General features: G+C 32.3%; 2 protein-coding genes across 4 annotated transcripts; both read right to left on the reverse strand.

The window, feature by feature from the left end:
- Positions 1 to 353: 353 nt before the first annotated feature.
- On the reverse strand, positions 354 to 3,991 carry LOC133290953 (uncharacterized). The gene is made up of 2 exons (XM_061489116.1): positions 3,947 to 3,991; positions 354 to 940 (listed from the first exon to the last, which is right to left on the reverse strand). The coding sequence occupies exons 1-2, from the start codon at positions 3,974 to 3,976 to the stop codon at positions 701 to 703; spliced, it is 270 nt and encodes an 89-aa protein (XP_061345100.1). The 5' UTR covers positions 3,977 to 3,991; the 3' UTR covers positions 354 to 700.
- Positions 3,992 to 5,221: 1,230 nt separating this feature from the next.
- LOC133290952 (serine/threonine-protein kinase BSK2) lies at positions 5,222 to 12,043 on the reverse strand. Of its 3 annotated transcripts, none has more exons than XM_061489113.1 (10): positions 11,925 to 12,043; positions 11,577 to 11,800; positions 11,360 to 11,495; positions 10,275 to 10,408; positions 9,840 to 9,945; positions 9,668 to 9,753; positions 9,050 to 9,238; positions 8,745 to 8,903; positions 6,224 to 6,337; positions 5,222 to 5,647 (listed from the first exon to the last, which is right to left on the reverse strand). In XM_061489113.1, the coding sequence occupies exons 1-10, from the start codon at positions 11,998 to 12,000 to the stop codon at positions 5,546 to 5,548; spliced, it is 1,326 nt and encodes a 441-aa protein (XP_061345097.1). In that variant the 5' UTR covers positions 12,001 to 12,043; the 3' UTR covers positions 5,222 to 5,545. The 3 variants fall into 3 exon arrangements, with proteins under 3 accessions (XP_061345097.1, XP_061345096.1, XP_061345098.1); XM_061489112.1 differs by having other exon boundaries at positions 5,222 to 5,797; XM_061489114.1 differs by lacking the exon at positions 11,925 to 12,043 and having other exon boundaries at positions 5,222 to 5,797; positions 11,360 to 11,491; positions 11,577 to 11,674.
- Positions 12,044 to 21,640: the final 9,597 nt, after the last annotated feature.

The following is a 21,640-nucleotide window of genomic DNA, read 5'->3' on the forward strand; positions in this document are numbered from 1 at the left end:
AAACTGCGAAGCATGCACACCGTTGAATTTAATTGAAAATATTATTTAGTATTTAAAATCAAATATTGAGAATATTTGAAAATTTAATTTTCACCATAGACTATACTCCGTGCGTAGTCCTGGCGACTGAATTAACAACGCGTGAATAGCACAGACCCAGTCATGCTATTCATAACTTGAAAGCTCTTTAGAAATATACAGAATAGATTGATTTGTTGCAAGATCAAAATATACCACAAAGCAAACAAGTCTTAAGACTTCTAGTAATACTTCAAAATAACCTATTAATGAGGGACCACCGGCAGAATTTGAATTCAAAAACTATTTATCAATGCTATTATATCCTTCTAATTCTAGTTAAGCCAACCCTCACTAGCAGAACTTTTTGAAACCTCTCAATTGTACAATGAACACAAGATTTTAGTATTATTTTAACACATGAGAATAATAAGATTCTCCATTTTGAACTTTCCATGAACGAACATAAAACAGAGATAAAACTGTTTGTCATTTTTACAACATATAAACCAAACATACGACGAGTAAAAGTATCTTACATGTAGTTGCAGGATAGCTGATCCAGTTTAACCAGGGAAGTCATAACATTAGCGCAGCGGAAATTCAACCACAACAAAGGCCAGGCCAAGAGTGCCACATATATTATTAACACTTATAGAGTCTAGACTCCCATTGTAATTGATCAGAATTTGACATCGGGAGATTCAGCATATGAAATTGAAATCAGTTCAGACCTAAACTTGTCATCCCAATCACCGTTTGCTATTGCAAACTCATCTGCTTTCTTGCTTTCAGGCACAAGATTTGAATCCAGAATCTTATCTGGTAAAGAGTTAGAGATAGCAATTAGCAACTCACGTGCCACCTCCTTAGATGCCTTCTTGCTTGGTGATTTGCTATCCATATAACTTTCTGTTGTTTCCTACAAGTCAAACCCAAAATTAATTTGAATATTTCCAATACAGATACATAATAGCATGTGTTTCACTTCTTCCCACCCAATTACTATCAGTATCATCATCAATCCTTTTTTAAATGTCTATTTGTATGCATTGCTGGAGAACCCCAGTTCATATATATGCATATATAGATATATAGAGACAGGTTATACTTACAATATCTTTTTCTTTATAACCATTTTATTATAATTAGATCAAAACCAAATCAATGGCTTTTAGTTGATGTCATTTTGTTTATGTGGATTTGATTTGATTTTGATTTAACGATAACCGAAATGATCAAGATGTTATAAGGAAAAAGAAGTTGTAAGATGTTATATATATATATATATATATATATATATATAACTCAAACATCAATCATATCTTAAATAAGTATAAAATGCATACATCAATCATATCTTAAATAAGTATAAAATGCATTCATACAGTAAAGGAAAATCGTCAAGTTAACAAACCACTGCATCATTAAAATAAGAACTGAAGCATGATTTTGAATGACATTAAGACCACACCAAAAAAAAAAAAAAATTGAAAAGTACTAGAAAATGTTGAATGGCATATGGCCACTTCCATATCTACCTTACCTTAAAATATTTCCAGAAGAACCACAGGAAAAATTAGTACAATAACATATTGTAAATCCAGCATTCAGAAAAGAGGTGTAGGCGTGTAGCAGTGTGGGGATATTCCACTAGTATGATCAGCCCAACACATTTAACAGTAATATAACAAGGCATATAGGCAGCAGAAAACAAAACCACCAATAATGAAAATCAAGTCAATGACACTAATCAAAGAAGCAAATCATGGTGAGAAAGTTCAAAGGAGAAAAGAAATAATGGTTGGGTAGTGCCAAGAAGAGCCATGGCGCTCTTTAATTGAATGGCTTAGAGAAAAATTGTCCCAAGATCCATATGAATCCTGTGTTACAGCTGGGGTCATTACTGAGATGGTGAAGACGGGTGTTCCAGATTCTGAATGGAAACTTGATTATTCAATTTTCTCTGATTGGCTAACTTCCATAGAGCATGTTGAGTTGTTTGACAAGACTGATTATCAGAGTGTGAGATGTGCCCAGATCAAGCCTATTGGTTCAGCTAAAGTGCGATAGAAAGGTGTTGAAGATAGAACAAGAGATACAGAGAGATTATTCTTGCATCAGGGAAGTATGGGTTTTTAGAGCATTCAATTCAAGTGGTCCTTGATTTGGAGTACTTGGAATATCCAATGTAACCTCCTAAGGGCTGGTAAGGGCAGGGAGTAATCGCCGGTACAAAAGAGGCATGGACAATGAGCGACTCATACCAAATCTTGCAGTTGGAGAATATATGAATGAATCGAATCAATATCTGAAAGAGAGGGATTCCAGAGACTATGCAGGTATAGGACTGTGAGTTGGGGATAGCTTATAAGAATTAATTGGTACTACCTATACTAACAAGATGCATCTATTTTTTAGTATCCTGAAACGAAAGAACTTCATAGTTAAGCGTGCTTAACTTGAAACAATTTTGGGATGAGTGACCTCATGGGAACTTCCCAGGAAGTGTGTGAGTGAGGACAAAGCATGCTGAAATGTCTCGTGTTAGTTTGTGGGACAATCATTGATCTTGCAAGCGGCCGGACGCTACATCCAACAACTAAGAAATTTGGGTCTCAAGTTGGGGAGAGACAGCATCTACGAGGCTGAAGGAATTATAAAGGTAAAGGAATTGGAGCGAATTATGTCCGATTATTTCCTTTCAACGCACTCAGTTAGCATTCAAAGTCCTATTATTCAATTGGAGCGAATTACAAAGGTAAAGGAATTATAACTCATAATTCAGCCAGAAGGGACAGCAAAGGAATTGTTTAACACAATCAAACCCTGGGTGGGTGCATAAGGAACACTAGGTGTGCAGTCTTGGTTTATTTTCTTCTTCTTCTCGGTTTAATGTTTGTCCTTGATCTTCTACGCCTACCTAGATCTGATTTCTTTTGGTAAATGTCACTAAATATTCACTCAATCAAAACCCGTTTTGATTCTTCCTGCAAACTACCCTAGAATTCATAAACATGAAACTGAAACACCTATCGCACAGTTACTATTCCCAGCACCCAATCAGTCACCAATCTAACCATAAAACCATCTCCTATTACCTCCCTTCAATCCACCTGTTCTCTACACGAGTTTCACCCTAGAAAACCCTAAGCCTTCAGCTGTTCTACAATCAAATCTCCATCACTCCCACAAAATCACATTTTGTTTCAGTGTACAACTAAATGTGTAAAAAGCAAAAGAACATAAACGATAATAATCATGACTTCTTAAACTTCGTATACATGTTTACCACAGTTGCAAGTATAAATTTTTTTTTCTTCTTCTAGAGTTAGCAACAAGTATCAATATCTTGACGACCAAGTGTGACTCTCTAATGGTAAATAACATGGCTCCATTCATGTAGGTCAAAACATGATATTAAAAAAACATAAGCAGCAAAGCAAGCACCATCAGCTGCTTTGAATCTTTACAATTATTTGTTAGTGCTCAAATTAGTGTGGTTCGGCTGATTTCATCAAGGTTATTTAAAAAACCATGAAATTATAATCATTATTATTTTAATTTTCTTAAAACCTAAGTGCACCGCAACCTAATTGCTTTGATTTCATTTGATCGGTAAACATTGCAATCGATTTTTCACTGTCATGCAATTGATTTTTTGAACTCGGTGATCAATTTCCCGAAAGAAAAAAAAAAAAAACGTTGAAGGAACCCGAATATTTGGTCCTTAATAGCAAAAGGAATAATATGCTGAATCAGATAAAGGAAACGAGAAAAACTCCGACAACATGTGGGGAAATTGTTTGACACAAGAAAACGAATAAGAAAGCTTCAAATAACAACACGATTTTTTCCCTCTGAACTCCGTTATGAAACAAAAATATCGGCACAGAACATGTGATGAAATTGAAAACGAAAAACATACAACAAAATTTTCGGGTCGAGACATGGCCATGGTACCTTTTTTGAGCTCGAGATTTAGGAATGCGTCTTGCCCTTCAACCTAATCCTCAACCACAATTTTTAATATACCCTGAATAATTTTGTAGCCGTCAAAATTTAATTTAATAGTATTTTACTTTCAATCCAACGACCCATATAATTATGCGGAACTACGTATTATTACTAAAACTTAATTTTAATAGATTTTAATTTGTTAGGACATATTTTCATATTAAATATTATTTTTAATTTATGTAATATATATTATTTTAATACTCGATAATTTAACAAAAAAAATTAAGTTAAATTTATAAAATCCATTAATTTTGTAAAAAAAACATAAGATAATTCAAATATTTATATTAAACTTAATAAAATGATAATCGTAATCCAATGAATCTAATAATTGAAACTAAAATTGTAACTTTTAAACCTTTTTTTGAATCTCCGTGTTAGAGTGTCGAGACGTCAGGATTTTTGAAGTATAAGTGATTGATAGTTGGTGATAAAATTTATATCCGCCCAAAATTATGTTTCACTAATCACCTTTACATTCCTAAAATTACCTGAGTGTATATTTGGATAACTAAATTCATGAGTCCAGAATTATTTATATAGAAAGTTTATGTCATTTCGGAGTTCATTTTGAGAGTATCAATATAAACATCAATAACACATTTTTTCAAATTAGTTAGGGCCAATTACAAATGAACCAAAATAAAAAGTATAAAAAGATTGAAGAAAAAGAAGATAAAAATAGAATTTTAAAAATATATATAACATTATCCATTAAAAACAACAATAAACAATTAAAAGAAAAAATAAAATAAAATAAAAATAAAGATACATAAGAGGTAAAAATAAAATAGAATAAAATTCATTTTGGGAGTATGCTTCTTCTTTTTTTTGAGAGGCTACAATCTACAATCGATTCTGTCCCCAAAGCAAAAGCAATTAATTTCACTTTTTAAGCCGAATAAATTGCCGTGAGAAATTTTGGGCATAAATTTTACTGACAAAGGAAGTCAACAATATTTTTTATTATCAAATCAGAATTTAAAGTGACAAAAACCAAATATAATGATAAAATGACTAATATATTTATTTGGTACAACCCATATTATGCAAACCAATAAAAAATTTGTCATTTACTTATCAAGACTTTTTATTCTTTGGTATGTACGAGGGATTGAACTCAAGGAATTAAATTCATATATGGACCTGAAGTTCTCTAGCACAAAAGAGTTATGGACCTGCAACTAGTTTACCCCGTGGGCCTCATTGGGAAAAAAAAATGAACTTTAAAATCCTTGAGAACAAAGAAAGGATTCGCACACTTTAACTGCAAACATGACAAATGAACCTATTTAAAATGGAGAAATTTCATTCTACATGACTCATCCGTAAGAGAAATTCTATACCGTAATATTCCTCGGGAACATTTTGAACCAGAACACTTTTCTTGCCCCCTAAACTAGCACCCTACATATTCCTATTCTAGCAAGTACCTATTCTAGCAAAATAGCAAGTTTTCTGATGCCACTCTCTCTAGTTTAGTGAGCAAAGAACCGCAAATTAGAGTTTAACCACGCCAGCTGATAGGCCTCTTTGCTTCAAAGGCTGCACCATCATTAAGCATGTCTTGTGCATCAGTTTCCATTCCCAGCTTCGAGAGAGCAAGAGCCTGCAAGTAGAATGCAGTTGGCCAATCAGGTATGCAAACTTGAGCCTGCATGGCATCCCTTAAAGCAAGTTCTGCTTGATCATTGATCAAGTACGAGAAAGCTCTCCTTGCATAGACAGTAGCCGATGGAACAGACATCATAGCCACCAACTGTATAGAGTTAAGAAATAAGAGACATTCATACTATGTTCAACTTTAGAAATTATAGTCATAATCATCAGTCATTAGACTAAAATTTACAGAACAAATTCTTAAAACAAAAAGTATACATATTTGACAGCAGGCTTTGATAACAGGATTTTTCTGGTGAACAGACTCGTTTCTTTGATTTAATGGGATAAGAAATGCAACGTTCTTCTTCAAGGATCATACTTATATTATAAAACTTGATAGAACAAATATTGTACTGCAATCCAAACAGAGGCCGAGCATGGAAAGAGAACTACACAAGAGCCCCCAATGAATCTTCGTTTAAAATATTCTATCGACTATGTACCAAAAAAAAAAAAAAAAATATTCTATCGACATTCAGACACTCAATCAGCCAAATACCAAAAAGTGAAAAAGTCTATCTACCTTTGAATAGTACTCAATTGCATTTTTGAAATCCTTGTCTCTAAATGCAATATCCCCAAACTTTTTTGTGTTCAAGATATCTTGCACTTGTTGTGTCCACTCTTGGAATGAAAGCTGCAATTAAATTCTTAGTGAATAGACAAGAGCAAGCACAAAAATGTTGGCAAAACAACCAGAACTTAAAAAGTCAGATCTACATTGTACAGTTTTGATAGGGCATCAGAAGTAAGAAACAATTCAACATCATGTACTGCAGAAACAGTACGCTATCTATTAATGCAAATCCAATGCAGCATGCTGTCAGGCGGGTTCCGGAGGAGCATGTGGCGGAAGACCACCACCAATAGGCTAAGGCTACACGACCATATCAAGTGGGTCCGACACCACATCTTAACCCAAAACCTTATGTCAGTGGGTTCATGGGTCCTCCCACTTATATCCACTTCACTTAGCCCATTACTAACCAATGTGGGACTCATAACACTTGGATACCCCAACGATCTCCCCCTTAAGAGTGTGAGACCCACCATTAGTATGCTCTCCCTCAACTGAGTACCCAGGGCCAAAGTACTCAACCCACCTCTAGCCAATCATCAGGCTAACTCGAGCCTAACACGGCTCTGATACCACTGTCAGGCGAGTTCCAGAGGAGCCGGTGGCGGAGGACCACCACCAATGGGCTAAAGCCACACCACCATATCAAGTGGGTCCGACACCATATCTTAACCCAAAATCTTAAGGCATTGAGTTCATGGGTCCTGCCACTTATATCCACTTCACTTAGCACATTACCTACCAATATGGGACTCATCACAATTGAATATCCCAACAATTTATTAACTAAATTGGGGGGGGGGGGGGGGGTTCGGTGGTGTGGATGGAAGGCTATTGAGTGATGGCGCGACGCAACAGAGGCAGACGGAGGAGACGAACAGAGAGCTTGCTGCAACAGGGCCCGCGGTGCTGTTCCGACAAGCAAATGCGAAGAAGCAAACACGAAGCGACTTGGTGCTTGAGGCTACATTAATGGTTTTATATATTTCTAACACACCCCCTCACACGATAATTATTAATTAAATGGGGGCAGTGAGGATCGAACCCGTGACACCGAGGCTCTGATACCATGTAAAGAATCAATTGATTCAACTCAGAAGCTTAAGTTGTTGGGTGAGGTTACATTAATGGTTTTATATTTCTCTAACACGCGTCCTCACACGAAACCCACTCGGCTTGAAAGGTGGAAAATGCGTAGACTTACCTACCTATGCTAATAAACTCCAAAAGACTTAATTAATTATTAATTAAATAGGAGGCGGTGAGAATTGAACCCGTGACATCGAGGCTCTGATACCTTATAAAGAACCAATTCAACCCAAAAACTTAAGTTGTTGGGTGACGGCCTTTTTAATGGTTTATACTATTCTCTAACACGCCCCTTCACACGAGAGCTCGTTGGGCTTGACGGTTAGATAATGCATCAAGCGCAGCCTACCTGTGCTAAAAAACTCCACAATATTTATTCGAATGGGGGGCGGTGAGGATCGAACTCATAACCACTTGGTCACTCCAACTCTGATACCATCATAAGAACCAATTCAATCCAAAAGCTTAAGCTGTTGTGTGAGGTTACATTAATGATTTATATTTTTCTAACACGCCCCCTCACACGAAAGCCTATTGGGTTTAAAGAGTGGACAATGCACAAACCCACCTACCTGTGCTAATAAACTCCACAAGACTTAATTAATTATTAATTAAATGGGAGGCGGTGAGGATTGAACCCGTGACACCGAGGCTTTGATACTAAGTAAAGAACTAATTCAATCCAAAAGCTTAAGCCATTGAGTGAGGGCCTTTTTAATGGTTTATACTATTCTCTAACATTAACAAAGTCATGCAACATTCAACATCAACATCACATTTATCCCAAACTAGTTAGAGTCGGTGGTAGATGAGCCCAAATGGAAAGTACGAAAGAAAAGAAAAAAAAAGGATAAACATAAAATTAAAAGAACTATAAATACCATTAGAAATGAAAACATAGCAATAATCAATTCAGAAGAAGAATAAAACAAAATAAAGTGAAAATAAAGATACATAAGAAAGAATTTTTTTATAGAAATAGAGAGATAAAAAGAAAGAAAAGAAGAAAAAAAATAGATTAATAAGAGAAGACAAAGAAAGAAGGAAGAAAGTGAAATAAAGGAAAGCAAAAAGGAATGCCTCAACCAAAGGCAAGCTAAAAACTCAGCTATAACTTTCAGGCTATATATTGGCAATGACTCAACCAAAGGCAAGCTAAAAACTCAGCTATAACTTTCAGGCTATATATTGGCAATGACTCGACCAAAGACACAAAAAAGAACAACTTAAATGAATGAAATATATATGCATCACACTTAACAAAATGCACCAACCTTGATGATTATCATAATCACATACCCCAATGAGAATATTGCTTGTCAGAAGTAACAAGTTAGACCCGTAAATTTGAAGGTAAAAATGTGGTGATTCGACATACCTCATTTTCTGCACCTTCTTCATCTTTATAACCTGTTTTTAACAATATATCATGCACAGCAGTAAGATCCATCCTTGCACAAGCCTTTCCAAGAGGAGAAAGCATAGTTGGCAGTACTGCTGTAGTTTTTGTAAGGCCCATCAAGACATGAGATGATACCTGGAAAAAGAGAGGGAAATTTAACAGGAGGAACGAAGACTAAAGAAGAAAGAGTTGGCAAAATCAGAAGATGAAATTGAATACAATTAAAACGAAGAGAAAAAAGACAGATGGTCAAAATTGAGAGCAAAATCAAAGCTAAAAACCTCTTTCTGATGCTGAAGAGGAGCAACTGCAGTAAGCAAAAACTTAATATCAGGCCGTTCTCTAGCCTCAAACTGAAGACATTTTGAAGCAAGCTCAACCAACTTTGTAGCGTCATCACTTGCGTATTGCCCTTCGAGGGATGAGTCCATCAAGAACAATGAATTTTTCCCTCTTATCAGATCCAGAGCCTGAATAACAAAATTCAATTTTGTTAACAACTTTCATACCTGATATAGCATATTCAATATCATGTGATTTTAACAACACAGCATGAATAGGCTCTGTATATAAAGTTGAGTTGTCAACATATTACAGATAATAATAGTCAGGATCATTCAGTTTTCTTATGCTATGTGATATTGAACCAGAAAACAATTTTACTTCTCACACAGGGAGGTCTAAAGAGATAATAAACTTTTTACAGATATGTGTTTGGTGTAATTTATCAAAAACAGTGATACTTACATGCTCTTGATAAATTATATGATTCAATTGAAATCTGAATAAATCCAGAAAATGTAAGGTAAATATACAACACCTAGCCCAGAATAAAGGAAAAATTCTTGTTACTCAACACATTAACATCTTCAAGGGAATTTGTAAGAATGGCAACATACATGGCTTGGAGGAATATGCTTGCCACTCAAAAGATCCAGAAGAATGGTTCCATAACTGTAGATCACACTCTCTGGGATAACCCTGCCTGCAAATGTTGTTAAGTACTATATATGTTGTCATTAATAGTATTGAGTGATACTACTGAAGAGAGAGTGCTGGCAAGTATTATACCCGTTCGCAAAAACTCAGGTGGAGTATAAGCTAAGTTAGTACTATAGCTTTTTCCATCTCGACTATTTTTCATAAGCCCAAAACTTGACAAATGGGGATCACCATCCTGACATTAGAGAACAAATTAGTAACAAGTCAGTTTCAGAGGAGTAATTTAGATATTTCCTGACGAATGAATAATGTTCATATCCTGTATATGCAAGTTTATGTCTAAAATGGCAATTAGAGATCCCCTAGGATCTGGAGGGGAAAATGACAGTGAGAGTATCAAGTTCAAACAACCAAGAGCAGAACTAAAGAAAAAATACAGGATAGAGATAACTAGATAGAAAAAATGCATTTGCGCAGATTGTATTTCATGACAAACACTAAGTATGGTAACATAATATACCAAACAAACGACTGAGTTCATAATGATAGATTCACACATCACACCTCATCAAAAAGAATCCTGTATGCATTCAAATCATGATATATTTTCCTGTTTTCCACGCTACAATGATCTAGTGCCTGTGCAACATGGTATGCAATTCTAAGACGCATTTCCCATGGTAATGGCTGCTTGTCCCCTAGGACAAAGAATCACAAAGTCAGCAAGTACAAAAAACATTGAATGATATATAAAAATTCACATAAAGATCAAAAGTTATGCGACGAATTATCAAAATCTCATCAACAAGATAAAAAAGGAGATGATATTGCTTCCTTATTACTCATTAAATGCTTGCTCTTTGTTTATATTTCTCCTCTCTTCTCTTTTCAATCAATAAAGTTATGACTAGAACAAGCAAAGAAAAAGCTTTCCCAAAATATAGTATGAGAAAGGACACTTTATAGGGTGCTAGTAATTTCAGTCACCTTATATCCTCTTACAAATTTCCACTCGGTCATTTATATTTATACAGCCCTGCCGTAAGATATTCGTGGTGAAAACTACTTGCAATATTTGGTGAATGTCAGGTTATTCCAGAGAGCATGGAGCATTTTCTTATATATCAATTTAGATGAGCATTCAGCACAGTGCCCAAGGGCTTTCTAAGATTTATGTGTAATGTAGATGGCAACTAACAGAACAACTAAACGAGATATGAATAGAGTTACCCGCATATAAAGCCAAGCTAGTACAAGAAATGAAATTGTTCACTTAGGTCATGCTTGGTTGGATGAATATGAGCATGTGAAAAATGGCAATGTATCTAGACTTTATAGTGTCCAAACACATTGTCTTTCCGCGATTCTCATTTTTTAAGTGCCCATTTCACTCCAACCAAACATAGCCTTAAAGCATTAAATTGTAAAACGTAAAAATGGAACAACAGCTAAAATAAATTGAAAAGGCAACATTTATATCAGAAAGATCAAGCTAGCATATCTTGCTTATTAAATGATCCCCAAGCCTCCTCGAACAAAAGAAAAACTATGGTCAAAACTCAAAAGTAGAAGTAAGGAGTTATAATTAATGACTGGAGAAGAAACAGAAAAAAGAGGAGAGAGTATTAGTATTGACTAAAAAGGAGTACAATGAAAAAGGTGTTTGGAGAGAGTATCATTTGGCATGTAGTCAGCAACCAAGAGGCGTTCATCTCCCTCAGCACAAGAACCAATTAGATTTACAAGTCTCTTGTGCCTCACTTTCCCAACTCCAGCTGCCTCTGCCTAACCAATCAAAACTATTAATTCAAAAACAAACCTAAAGAGAAAAAAAGAAAAAGCAGTGAATTTTCCATTGTCTCTCACCAGAAACTGTTGAGCATCAGGCCAAGAGAGTTTGGAGAAGCGCTTAACAGCAACTAAGCGATTGTTGTCGAGTTTGCCTCTGTAGACGACATTGGGAGCTTTGTCACCACTCTCGGAGACAATGTAATGTGTGCTGAACTCATTGGTTGCCCTTCGAAGTTCATTCAGAGCGTACTCTTTGAACACTGGAACTTGGCATACTTCATCAACATCATCCCCATTACCTTAATCAAACAAATAATAATAATAATAATAATAATAATAAAAAAAAGGTAAGGACGTTGGTGAGTAATATGATATGTATAATAATAATAATAATAAAAGGTGGAGAATGGAGAGAAAGAGAACCTGGATCGGGTTTGTGAGGAGAGGGTGGGTCGTGAAGAGATTGAAGAAGTGGGGTTTTGGAGTGGAAGCAACCCATTGATTGATGACGCTCTTATGTTTATGTTTATGTTTATGACTTTATGACTTAGTCTGCTGCTGTGCTGTCCTGTCCAACCAAAATAAAAACACCGGGGAAGCTACTACGAGTCCCAAATGTTGAGGTTTCCCACGTGGCAAGTCACGTGACATTAAATCAAACTCCTCGCCTCAGGTCGGAATCATTTCAGGCTTACAGCAATTCATTCCTTCACCACATTGCCTTCCTCTCCCCTCCTCTCTTCAACACTAACCAATGTTATTAAACTCACCCTTGCTATCGATTTAGGAGTATTAGGTCATTCGTCAGATCAGCGAGTTATTACTCGGATCAGTTGATCCAAATATATATAAAAATAAATATATAAATTTAATTATATTTTTCATATTTAAAATGAGTTGAATAAGGTTCGTTAAATAAGTTTAAAAATTATTCAATACGACGTCATTTTGGTATGAAAATCATAGTATTTTAGTAATTTTAATTTATTTCAGGGTTATTATAGTCTTTATAATTATAATTTTCTAATCTTTCAATCTCAAAACGACATCGTTTTGAAAGTAAATGTAGATAACTTATCTACATTAACTGCAGAAATATTTTTTTGATAAATAAAAATACACATTATTACTATGTCAATTTAAATTGCAACTCAGAATCTCTATAAGCATACCTTTTAGTAACATTCAAAAGGCTATATGATGTGAATTAATATTTTTTAAATTCATCTACATTGAAATGACATATTTCAAATTCTCTTAATTTGTTGTTCTGCAAATTGCTTCAATATTGAAAGTTGAGATCATTGTAAAAGAGTATACTACTAGCAAATAAAATTATAAAAAAAATTAAAATGAGTTCTACATTTTTTTCTGACAAGATGAAACAATTTTGATTTTTGTTTTTTTTATATATATAAAAATGCATGATCCGACCCGGTCATCGGTTTTGGCCGATTTTGATAAGGTCTGATGCTTGACTCGAACCGGTCGGGCCGGGTTTCATAATACTAACATTAACAATCAATTTCACGGGAAAAAAATTAAAATATTGTTGTTTTAATAAAAAAAATTACTCAAATATAATTATTTTGAACTAATTTACGGATCTATTACACTCGTTCACGTCCAAATTGGGCTAGACCATTCCCACCCAGCCCAAGCGGGAATCCCCAGTCATTCACGCCTCATCCTGGCGTGAATGGATGCTACATAAATACCCTAAAAAATTTCACTTTTTCCTTTCACACAATCTCTCTACCTTATTTCTAAGATTTTGCTCTGACTTCTCTCTAGATTCTTCTTGATTGTTTTGCGCAGCGAAGCTCTGCTAACCAAATAAGTCTTATTATCTGGTTTCTCTATTTTTTAAATACATCAATAGATATGTTATACTAGTGACCTACGAATATGTTAGTGAGTTAGGAAATTGTTAATGTCCTAGGAATATGTTAGCGACATAAGAATTTATTTGTGACTTAGAAAATTGTTAGTGATTTAGGAAAATTATAGAGAATTATAATATATGGGTGCATAATTTCTTGGAAAAAAATGTACATGTAATTTAATATATTTTTTAAATCTCGTATTGGACATGTAAGTTATTTGAAAATGAAATTAATTATAATAATCAATTTGTAATTTTGTATATATGTATAGTACATTATTATGGCTCACTTGTCATCATCCGAGTCACCTCAGCCTACATCCGATCACGAGCCTGAGCCTTAGGATCCCACCGCACACGTGCTTTCAAGACCATATAGGTGGGAAGTACTTCGGAGGCGAACACAACGCGCTCACGTTTCGCAGACAGTGTGGAACAAGGACAAGGTTCGCGCACTGAAGACTAGACACGACAGGGTGCAGGGGGGACTAGCTCCTGACGATATTTTCAACATTGTCGCAAAGTACCTTTCGCAGGCTGGCTTCATACATGTCACACGCATGCGACATATTCAGGTGACCATATTCATGTCGCACTAATGTATTGTGATTCGCATCATATTCTTGCCATGACCAGATTGATAAGTTACTTACCTTTGAGAGCTATTTTTTGATGCAATTCACTAACTATTGAGTTGCGTTTGATGTGTGTTGGCCTTTTCTCGCATTTAAAAATTACACCATGTCGACCTTCCACTTTCCTACCATTATAATATAGAACAACACGAACATAAATAGAATGTGAACTCATTCTTAAATATATAAAAAAAAACACAAAACACAAAACAAAGTATGAATAAGCAAGTGACATGGTATGAAAGAGTAAGAGTTTATGATGGAAAAGAGTTGTGAGAATGTGGAGAGAAGAGGTATTTAAATAAGGGAAAAATATTTCTCTAGTCACTGGACATAAAGTTATCTCCAGTGAGCTCAAAACGACGTCGTTTTGGGGTTATAAGATTAAAAAATTATAATGACAAAGATTAATATAACCATGCAATATACTAGAATTACAAAAATACCTTGATTTTTATCCCAAAATGACGTCATTTTGGGCTCACCGGAGATAACTTATCTCCATTGACTGGAGAAATCCTTTATCCTTTAAATAAAGAGGAAGTTGGTCAATCGTGCCCAAAGCATGATAGGGCTCTACGTCGCACCCAAAGTAGGCATGGTAGCCCACCCATTCACGCCCGGAAGCGGTCACGCCCAAATGAGGTGTGAATGAGTGCAATAAATCCGTAAATTGGTTCCAAACAACTATATTTTCATAATTTTTTATTAAAACAACAATATTTTAGTTTTTTCCCTTAATTTCACACAATTTAAATATATACATAGGGGCAGCCGGCGGCAACATCTTACATGGTTGTAAAAGTAATAAGTCTTACGTCAAATTTTAATAGTATTTTTCCCCTTCATTTCTCCCTCTTCTTCTTTTTCCTTTATTTTTTTACTTATATATATATATATATATATATATTATTCTATTTTTTTATTTTTATTTTTACTTTTCTTTTTATTTTTTTCAACATTTTTGTATCTTTTATTTGGGTTCATCTACCACCCACCACAATTAATTTGGGATAAATGTATTGTTGATGTTAATGTTGATTTTTGTGCATCTAACGGTTAAGATTTATTAAGTCTCATTCATTCATTAATTATTAATTTCTAATAAATCTCAACCGTTAGATGCATGAAAATTAACTGTTAAGACTTATTTATTAAGACTTATTATTCTTATACAGGTATAAGTTGACCCTAATAAATATATATATATATATATTTAGGGTTTGATGTTTGGCATTTAAAATGATATAATTTTATGTCATTTAAAATAAAAATACTTTTTCCTTATATATATATATCTTACAATTCTTAAATTATTTTCTGAAATAATATGATTATATTAAGTTTAGGGACACGATTTATCACACGATAGAACATGGTCAGTTCAACTTGACTCAGCAATTAGACTCACGTCTTCTGAGACTAGTGCCATGAACTAAGTCAGCGAAATTTACATGCTTTTAGCACGTGGCAAAACGTTTACAATATTGGGGTTGATGCCATAAACTCAGTCAACAAAGCTCATGTCCTTGTATTAGTTAACAAAACGTATCCCGTGAACACAATAGTAAAATTAGAGGCGGTATTTACAAAAAAAATAAATAAATAAATTAGAGGCGGTAAAGTGTTTTATCTGATTTGTCTATGCCCGCCAAAAAATAAGTTAAAAAACTCAATCCATCTCATCTCATTTAACGGGTTAAGCAGGTTAACTCATCAAGCCAAACTCATTTTGTCGACCCTAAGTAAAACCTTGTGCCATTTTGGTAGTTACCCCTTACAATTAAATGGAATGCTACTTGTCATAATTTTTTTTAATTCTACAAAATTTCAGACAAAGTATCTGTGCTTTTTATTTTTCAACAAACAAAGTGTTATACCGGTCTACTTTCCCTACTTTCCTGTTAAAAAATAATAAATAAATACTGTGATACATTTTTTTTAAAATAAAAATAAAAATTATCAAATGATAAATTTTTATTATTCAATGTATAAAATAAAACAAAAAATTTATCATTTAAAAAAACATTATTTTAATGATTACGAGAAGCATAAGAAAATTTTCCCCGTTATAGTAAAAATACGAGGGGATATGATTACCAAAAAAAAATAAAAAATACGAGGGGATAGATAATTGTTTAACAAATATGGGGACAAAATAAGAAATGGATTACCCATTATGTATATATTCCTGAAATACATATTTTTTATTAAATATTTTATACATTTTTTTATTTTTTCGGAGATAAAATTACATTTTTTATTATTCAACAACAAAAATTTGTAAGAAACGAGTTTATAATAATAAAGTTATATGAAAAAATATAGTCATTTGCATAATTATTTATTGATATTGATACTACAAAGTACGATTAAGTTTGATATATTATTTCAGGATACCAAAAAAAAAGTTTGATATATTATTTCTGATTTTTTTTAATCTTGTGAGTATTTCCAATCATTTGACAAAATTAATATATGAAATCTCAAGGGTAGTTCTGTTGGCAATTGAGTTCCCAATGATTTGCTTTGGTCAATGATTCAAACCCTGATCAAAATAAATTTTGAAAAAAATCTTTTGGAGTCATAAGATATGCCTCTTTTCTCGAGGTACGGTGGCCATATATAATTTAGGTTCAAACCCTAAATTAATATATGATGTTAACGTTTACTTCATTTGCATATATTTTTTATGATCTTTTGTAATTTTATTTTAAATTACGAAGTACTTTCAAATTTCAATATCCATAAATACCTACAATGGAAATTAGAGCATCCACCCCTCTTCTACACGCAAATTAAACATTCCTACATACTGATTATGCTAACTCGGTTTTTAACTTTATATTCAACTATTTTAAAGACAGAACATTTCAGTATAAAAAAATGACAGTATATTTTAATCAAATTAGTAAGTATTCTGTATAATGTATGGTTCTTTTTAAATTTAAGTAAAATAAAAAGAATTAAAAAAGTGTTAAATTATAAAAAAAATAGATATGAATAGTTAATTCTAGTAAAATAAAAATAAAAAATATTTGAAATTATAAACGTATATACATGATTGATTTTAAAAATAAATTTAAAAAGTTTAAAAAATTAAAAATAACATGTTTTATTTAAAAAAAAAAACTAAATTAAATATTTTATTATTCTTAAAAAAAATCTGATTTAACATAGAAGAATAGATATAAAAAATAATTTGTGGAAAAAATAGCAAAATAAAAAAACGTGTTGTATAATAATGAGAAAGATACCTAGCACCACAAATCGGGCAAGTGATTTGGAAACGTATCTTCTAAATTATTATTTCCAAGATGTAAACCTTATCTTTGAAAAACCAAATATCCAATAATATTAAAGCTTATAGCACTAGTATCAGATATACTTCAAAGAAAATGGATAAAATCAAGCATCACCATGAAATCATATCGTGAATCTTATAGCACTAGTATCAGATATGGACGAAAAAGTACTGGGCCCTTTAACATAATTAAATTAAATAATTATCTTTTCTTGATTCTGTGTACCGTGGTGCGAGGTGTTCGCAATTGATTACAATGGAGCCAAAGCCGGAAAATGTATTACGTTAAAGAAGTAGATAGTGGTGTGGTGTCATTTATTGAAGAAACTTAATTAGTTTTTTTTTTTTGCTAACAACTAGTTATTTTATTTACTAATTGTAATGTCAACATATTATCAAATAATCACTGTGAGTTTTTCTTCGTTTCCTTTTTAACATGAATATATCCATACGCACATGGGCGTTTTTGGGCTCAACTTATTCTATGCTTGAGGACTGAGCTGTAAAACCTATAAAAAAAAAAAAAAAGGCCCAACTTTTTGCCTATTTTTGTTGGTTGTAAGCCCAGATAGCTTCAGCCAGTCCTTCCTTTTATGAATAGATTGTTTCAATTTTCAAGTTTGGTAACTTATTTATTTTTTATTTTTTGTTACGAAGTATCTCTATCTACCAGACTGACTTTTACTACAATAATACTCGTGTGATGTACGGAGTTCCAAAATAAATCAAATGAAAAATTTGTAATATTTTATTAAATGCATCGTTAGCCAAGAAAAACTCACATTTCAAAAAATTAACAGTTAATGGTTGTTTAACTTATACGTATCCTTGTTATACTTCAAGAATCTTAAAGGATTGTTTTTGTCTATAATTATCATGTGAAAAGAAGTTTATCAAAATAGTTTAGTCTAGAAGGAAGAGATGACATATAAGACGATAAGTAAAACCATTGCTTTATATAGTAATAATATTATATTTAATACTATTATATAAAGCAAGTAAGACTTTTTTGTAGCATAACAATTATTTTATACATTGTACTAGAATTTTAAATATCTCGTGCGAGTGTTTTTAAATTTAAATAAAATATAAAATACAAGTATTTAAGATAATAAAAGTTAAATTATAAAGAGTATATCCACAGCCAACTTAAAAAATTAAAATTTAAACGAAGAGAAATTAAGAATCACATATGTGAAACAAAAAGTAAATTAAAAAACTAAGTCACTCTTTTGAGAGTATGTTATAATTTAATATATATATATATATATATATATATATATATATATATATATATAGGTATACATTTTTGCAGCCACTTTAGATAAATTTATTTACAGCTACCATTTATAATTATTTTTCCCGGGAGAACATAGTTATAACCTTAAAAGTTTTTTTTTTTCTCTCTCCTCATTTACTTTTCAGAACTTGTCTGCTGACGTGGAGAGAGGAAAAAAAGCAATTTTAATGTTATAACTATGTTCTCTCTGGAGAACATAGTTATAAATGGGTAGCTGTAAACTTATCTAAAGTGACTGCAGAAATATTTTATATATATATATATATATATATATATATGTATATAAGTGTATTATTTACTAATTAGTTTAGACATAATGTCTAATCTCATTTAAATTTTAAAAATAAATAAATAATTTTTTTATAATAAATAATGAATTTGAATATTATATTCTATGAATTTTTTTTTTGGGTAAGCAATGAAAAATTGTGTTTAAAAGTAATTAATTTGGTTGTTTAGTTATGGCTCTGTTTTATTATATAGGAGTTGATGAACGTGCAGAATTAAGTTGGAGAGTAATTGATTGTTAAATTTGTTGAAATGCAAGTAATGTTTTATTTCAATAAAAAATATGACCAATGTTTATTTTAACTATAATAAGTTTTATTATATTTTTTAATGTAGTATTTATTTTATTTTGTAATTCCGTGTATTGCATCATTTTTAATATAAATATTAACTTTTTAAATTCTATCAAATATTAAATACTTATAGTTTCTGTTTAATAATTTTTTACGTTTTATGTCTTATTTAACAAAACCCTGAATTATTTAAAGCTTATACATGATTGGTTCCTTTGCTTGGGTATGCCTCTCATCCGTGCTGCACTATGAGCACTTATCAGAAGTGGCTTTTAAACTTCTTTAATAATTCCCTCTTCATTGTATCATAATTGGATTGAGAAATGACAAAAAAAAACATTAATCACTTTGGCTGAGCTGTAAAATTTGTAATAAATTTATTTCCATCCTTGTGGTTGCATGATTTATCACTTGACCTTTTAAATTTGTCCATTAGACCCATTCGGATTACAAAATTGTACTATCCCATGTGTTTTCAAAATATCATATATACTCATTGTTATTATAAAAATGTACCACACAAACATATATATATATATATAGGGTTAAGATTATTTTACACCAGTGTAAGTTACACTCTCAATCTTGTCCGTTTATCCTACTTATATCTAAGGGCTCAAATTTTTTAGTAATGTGAGCCATTGGATACAAGTGGATCAGTGGTCAAGATTGAGTGTAAGACTTCTAACTCTTACACCGGTGTAAGTTGATCCTATCCCATATATATATGTATGGAATTTATATTTCTGCAGCTACTGTACGTGTAGCAATTAGATACTTACCATATATATACTTAAAAACATTAAATGCGGGGAATCATAACCATACAAAAGATGAAAGTATTAAATGTGAGGAATCATAATCATACACCTGTCGTTGTTGTACATAAAGCGGCTGCAGAAATGATTTTACCTATATATATATATACATATATATATATATAGGAAAAAGAAGTATCTTTATAAAGGATACAAGCTTATGTCCTTTTAGGTGATTTACATAAAGTCTAACCGGTAAGACTTTGTGTAAATCTGAAAAGTTACTTTTTTTCTCTCTCTGCAGTCACATCGCTGACGTGTAAAGTGAAAAAAATAGCTTTTCAGATTTACACAAAGTCTTACCGGTCAAACTTTGTGTAAGTTACTAAAAGGACACAAGTTGTGTCCTTTAAAAGAACATAAAAGTTATGTCATTTTAAGTGAGAGAAAGATACAAACAATGGAAATCATGGGAGAGAAAATTAGTATTTTTTTAATTTAAATTTTAAATTAAAAATACTAGGTTGTGTCTTTTTATCACTTAAAATTATATAACTATATATCATTTAAAAGGACAAATATTTTTTTTCATATATATATATAGGAGAAGGATCCGTTTACAAACTTTTGCAAATTACATTATGTACTCCCAAAAGTACATAGTATAACCTAGTATACTTTTGGGAGTACATAGTGTAATTTATAAGAGTTTGTAAATATAACCCTCTCTCTATGTATATATAGGTTTACATTTCTGCAGCTACTGTACGCACAACAGTCAAATACTTCCCATATATATACGTAAAAGCGTTAAATGTGAGAAATCATAACCATACAAAGGATGAAAGCATTAATGTGCTAAATCATAACCTCTGAAACACGGACTCGCGTTTTTTTTTTAATTGTGCGTGTCGGACACGTGTCGGACACGGACACGCTCCGACACGCGGTCCATATTTTGGGACACGTGGTCAACTCTCTGACACGTTTTTCCGACACGCAGTTAACTTTTTCAAACATGTGGTCAACGCTCGGACACCTTTTTTTTTTAGTCTTAATTTTTATTTTATTAACTAAAAATAAAAAAATAATTTATAAATTAATTTTTTTCTGTTATGAAATTTGACATGAAAAATTATCTAGGTACGAAAAATTATTTTTGTTTATATTTCTGTTATGAAATTTAAATATTTGATTGGTTATATGACTTATTATGGATTGTTATATCTATTAAATATAAATTATATTATATATATTAAAATTAACGTGTCGACGTGTCGTGTCCCGTGTCAGTGTCCGTGCATTATAGATCATAACCATAAATCTATGTTTGTTGTACGTAAAGCAGCAATAAAAATTATTTTACTATATACATATATATATATATATATATATATATATATATATATAGGGTTTCACTTTTCTGCAGTTACTACAGAAAAGTTATTTTGTCACTCTCACAAAAAAAGTGGGTCCGCTGCAATACAATTCGTGTCAAAAAATTATCTTATCCAAGGAGTGGGGGTGTTCGTGGTCTGGATTGGACCAGTTTTGAAGCTAAAATTATCTGACCTAATACCTTCAGTTTGATCGTTTAATCTTCCATTCAATTTGGATTTTATTTTTAAAACCAATCCAATTCCATTTTATTTGTTTGGATTGGATCAAGTTTCAAT

This window comes from Gastrolobium bilobum, unplaced genomic scaffold, assembly GCF_033153095.1.
Source record: "Gastrolobium bilobum isolate Gb01-03AN ecotype WA unplaced genomic scaffold, APGP_CSIRO_Gbil_v1 utg23076, whole genome shotgun sequence".
NCBI classification, from domain to species: Eukaryota; Viridiplantae; Streptophyta; class Magnoliopsida; order Fabales; family Fabaceae; genus Gastrolobium; species Gastrolobium bilobum.